General features: G+C 43.8%; 1 protein-coding gene across 5 annotated transcripts in view; it reads left to right on the top strand.

Annotated features, from left to right (window-relative positions):
• pde10a (phosphodiesterase 10A) overlaps positions 1–5,000 on the top strand; it is a 114,325-nt gene that overhangs the window by 22,336 nt on the left and 86,989 nt on the right. For 4 of the 5 annotated variants that reach the window (XR_006152756.1, XM_031578785.2, XM_031578786.2 and 1 more), the window contains exon 1: positions 1,754–2,451. The exons of the other annotated variant lie outside the window; for it this stretch is intronic. Coding sequence is in view for 3 of the 4 variants with exons in the window: in XM_031578785.2 (XP_031434645.1) it covers positions 1,860–2,451 (592 nt within the window). In the remaining variant the exon portion in view is untranslated. Of the gene's footprint in view, positions 1–1,753; positions 2,452–5,000 lie in introns of those variants that run through there. 5 annotated transcript variants of the gene reach the window in all.

The raw sequence follows: 5,000 nt of genomic DNA, 5'->3' as shown, positions 1-5,000 counted from the left end.
CGCGGCATAGGGTATAACTCTTTGATTGTAACCTACTTGCAGAAAATGATTTGATGGGATTTAGCTGTTTACATTCAGCGATTTGTGCGCGTTTGGACTGCAGTTTGCACCCAACCCCTCAACTCATGCCTCCCAGGCTCTAGTCAGATCAACACCGACATACTTCCAGCGCGCTGGAAACTCTGTGTGTGTGGGGCCCCAAAGACGTCAATGAAACGTCAAAATGATACAGGAAATCCTTTGAATAAACCTCTGAGTAGAAAAAAAACGAACCGAAGAACAGAAACCATACTTCTTGAGGAATAATTAGAAAGGACAGGGCTGCAAGCTTACGCTAGTTGAGAGTAGCCTACATTTACTTGAATCTCAATCATGGTGAAGCTCACAGTTCAAGTAGGCTGCTGGTGTATATTAATTGCTTGCCCTTGCAAGGTAGTGAAGTTGGTATTTAGAGTTCTTAGAGGGTGTGAAGCTAAGTGAGTCATATTTAATTTACACCAAAAGTTGTAAAATATGTTTTGACGTAGCGTCGTTTTTTTTTTTTTTTTTACAAAACCACAAAAACGTCTTTTGAAGCCCTACCGGTATAGCTAGCCTATTTCTATTTTCTAGTGGCCTCCATAAAGACATATCCTTTTTTATTTGTATGCTTTTCATTGCTGAAATCTATACTGAATTTACGTATAAAATCTCATCCTCTATCCGTAAATGTGTATTACATTATTTCGTGGACCATTCCTGAAGTCGAAGGCTACAATCGACTTCTTATTAAAAAAAATAACAATAGCTTTGCCACGAACTAGGCTTTACAGCGCACACAATGAAACAAGATAGCCTATACTTCTGGTCTGAATGAGATTTTTCATAAGCACAGGAGAGATATACTATCCTAAACTTTATAAACGTCACATCTTTGTGCCAAGATAGTGATATCTACTCCTAGGCAACAAGGAGGCTTTCTGTGTGCATGTTTGAATGATATCCAATGACTGTGTTCTGTTGTAGCCTGTGTAATGGCTCTTGGAAACTGTATTTTTTTCATTTGCATACACCAAGTTCTGTGCAGAATAAGCTGATGCAAAAAGCTGTGTTAAGACATGCAGGCCTATGGGCCGTATGTTTTGGATGGGGACCTCCGTTTGTATAGCCTGTTTGTTGGTGTACAACAATTTCAGTTGACGGAAGGCCAAAATGACTGAAAGTTTTGTTCAGGAATTATCCTGCATTGTAGACAAACGTTTTAGAAATAGCTTATACCAGGCTGCTTTGCACGCACCGCGCGCGCGCGCGCACACACACACACACACACACACACAGAGACCGGCGCGTGCTGACGTCTCGAAGGCATTTAGGCTGTCTGTCCCTGCTGCAGCGTCTATCACAGCTTTACTTCTTATTTGTAGTTTATTCCTACGTTTTTGCTGACGAAGACTGGCGACATAGGCTACCAGTTTATCAATGAAACATGGCTGAACATATTCTAGATATTTCTACATACATTATGTGAATCAGTGAAAAACTGGTTATTTAGAACGATTCTAGTTAGTCAGAGGATTTGGGTGATGAGATCCTAGGCTCAATTCTGACATAATCTGCAATCTCATGTGAAAAGAAACAATATCATGAGATATGGCAAGGTTTTCTCGACAATAGCCTCTATTTGATTCACGCAACTGCAACAAAAATGTTCCCAGTGTTTCCTTATGGTTGTCGAGCGAAAACAACTCGGTGAATTAGACGTTTTATGATGCCAGCCCTCCGTCAGCAGTGAGTCTATGGATCCCTCCGTGTAGCGGGAGGTTATTATTTTCATAGAAGTCTGTAACGGTCCTGCCTCATCACCGCTGTTATAACGGAGGATGTCCAACCCTGAGAAATTACTCCCATCACGCCCCCAATCCCCCCTGACTGCTGGGAAAACACATAGATCCGGAGACGGCAGCAGCGTTCACGTCCACAGCAGCAGAGCGTCTCCGGAGGGCGGTAGGGCGGGCGGTGCAGCTCTTTACGCAGCGACACCCAGGAACACCAGCGGCAGCAGCACTCGGGAAGGAGGAGGCAACAACACCGCTGCCAGCAGCAGCTCAGTCCTCCGCTTTCCCTCGTCTGCTTACCCCGCGTCGTTCTCCTCACCGTCGCCTTCCTCTCCCTCTGGACCACCACCGCGGAAAGGAGGCGGAACGAGTCGTCGGGGCAGAGCGACATCGCCTCTCCCGTACTTGCTGCGCACCATTCACGGCTTCTTCCCCCTCCACGGACTATTAGGACTTCATCCCTCCGCGTCCTGCTCGGGCTATTTCCGTAAAAGCGGAACTGCCTTCTGCAGGAGTCCCCGACGAGGCACGCTTTTCACCGCCGCTCTCTCCTTCCTGCGCCTGCGGTCAGACATGGAAGATGGTCCGCCTTCAACAAGCTGTTTCAGAAGGTTGACTGACTGTTTTCTCGGTTCAAGTAGGTACTTTTTTAAAATGAGATTATGAGGGGTAGTCAGCTATCAAGCACACAGTCTTAAATAGCGATTATTTGAACAACTTTCACCACTATCATAGCCTTCATGATCAACTTTTCTGCTGTTTTATCACGTCGAATCCCGTGTGGCCATAGTCCTATACAGACTAGTTGCGCAGGATAACCTACTGTATATTGGCAAGTCATGTGGGGGACATCTGAATTGTCACAAAAAGACACCACTGAACATCTGTCATTTACAAACCGATGTTTGGGAAATGACAATGCATTATTGACCGGGCACATGCAACACAGGGTGTGGACGTTCTGCTTAAGGGAGGCGAGGGAGGGGGTCTTCGATCAGCAAATGAGATAAATGGGTTGTGTGCGAAGTTTAAAGGCAGTAACGTGGCTCATGTCAATGGAGTCATTTCTGATAATACAGCATAGCGCAATGGCATTGTGTTGATCCATCAATATGCAAGTGACGTGCTGCGACAGATCGCATACTGGGGTCAGAAAATAGCATATGCCATGTGAAGCGCACGAAGACGACAAAACTATTCCTAAACGCAGACATTGTATTTCTTAACACCGTCGATCTGTCTCTACTCTCTTGTCTTCCCGTATGCCGTAGGGGAGTTTTAACTGTAGCCAAGAAAATGCAGGTGAACCTCCGTAATAAAATACAGAGGAGTTTTACATTTAACCTAACCTGTTAGACACTTTTATAATCGGTCTTTTTATTGCCTTGTTGGCAGCAGTTACGTGACGAGCTTCCGCATATTCCCGTTGTAATGATAGGCGTTTTCCCAAGGATGATCTTCACCTGTCTTAAGACCTCTCGACGGGCACTTGTTCTATCCAAAACCCCAAGGAGACCGGTTGAGTCCCGTAACGCCTAGGGGCTCGTGTAGAGTTCGTGTGTCCGAAGTGGACTACGAACAGGTGTAGCGTTAACTCCCTCTCAGCTCGGCACATTTTAAGTCTGAGAGGTGTCGCTCTGACAGCTCTGGAGGGTTAAAGGTCAAAGGTCAGGCCTGTTTATTAACAGCACAGTTGGGGGACAAGTGCCACAAACCGCATGTTTGTTGATCACCAGGTATTCCTAACAGCTGAAGCTGAAATGTAGTATTGTGGGTTGTAGGACAAGACAATAAACTTCCAATAATCTGTTTTGTGAATACAGTAAATACTACAGTTTAAAGAGATTTTTGATTCAGGAGGTTTCTATTTATCCAAATTGCAACCATAACTATGCTGTGATTAGAAATACATGGAAGCAATCTAGACAAAAAATAATGCAGTTTAAAATCGTAATCCTTCCTGAAATACAAGGTGTTGTAGCCGTTGAGGTAATTACTCTCAATTGCACACAGATAAAGATTCACATTATTTGTAAAATATAGCAGCATTCTATAGTGATATTGCACAGAAAATATGCATATGGACATAGCTGCGGGGGACAAAGGGCATGCGATAAAGATGGGATCTTTGCAAATGGAATCATAACGGGGGGGGGGGGGCTTAGGTGGGGGGGGGGAGTGCTTAGGTGAGTGACATTGGTGCTGGAGGTTTCGTTCTTTCCACATGTATATAGTCTGTTGGGTGTTGATGTAGGCTTATCAATATGGAATAGGACAAAATAACAAAGTACTTATGGGTCTGTCTGTTTCTCTCTCTCTCTCTCTCTATGTCACGCACACACACACACACACACGCACACACACACACATAGACACACACACACACACACACACACACACACATAAATAACCTACACCATCTGATATTTTGTAAAGCCATCTTTTCACTATCATTCAGAAATCCTGTATAAATGGTGGTTGACGTCCCTTGGCAATCTTTCTCATCATCTCTCTCTCTCTCTCTCACATACACACACACACACACACACACACACACACACACACACACACACACACACATTGCTAGATACAGAAAGTCAAGTGAAAAAGTCTTAAAGAGAGGGTGTGAAAGAGAATTAGTAGAGGTTGCTCTGACCCACTACTGTACGTGCAGTCACAAGAGTGTGCTAAATCTTTCTAGCTGTGATCTTCAAGTAGTCTTGAATAGGGTGCATCTGTGTTCCTTTTTCTTTGCTAGATTTCCCTGACTCAAAACAGAATATTCCCCCAAAGTAGCTGTATTACGTTGCACACCGATTTTTTAGTCTTTTCTCTCTTTCTTTCTTTCTTTTATATAAAATGATTGTGCTGTTTTAGTATAGTACCGACCATGTCAGCGGATGCCTTAATCAGTGACACATAGACTAATTCACACTTATTGTCCTCAATATATTTATTGGTATAAACATAAATATATATATATACTGTCAGTGCTCCTGTGTCAAGACTGTATTGGATCTGAGTACAGCCTCCTGTAAAAATGTTGTTGTTGTGATTCGTATAAGAAGTGTCCTCTGTTTTACTCCATTGCTTTGCCTCTTTAGTGTTTTCAAGAATGTGTGTGTGTGTGTGTGTGTGTGTGTGTGTGTGTGTGTGTGTGTGTGTGTGTGTGTGTGTGTGTGTGTG

This window comes from Clupea harengus, chromosome 13 (assembly GCF_900700415.2).
Source record: "Clupea harengus chromosome 13, Ch_v2.0.2, whole genome shotgun sequence".
Classification (NCBI taxonomy): Eukaryota; Metazoa; Chordata; class Actinopteri; order Clupeiformes; family Clupeidae; genus Clupea; species Clupea harengus.
This window is presented reverse-complemented; position numbering and strand designations above follow the sequence as displayed.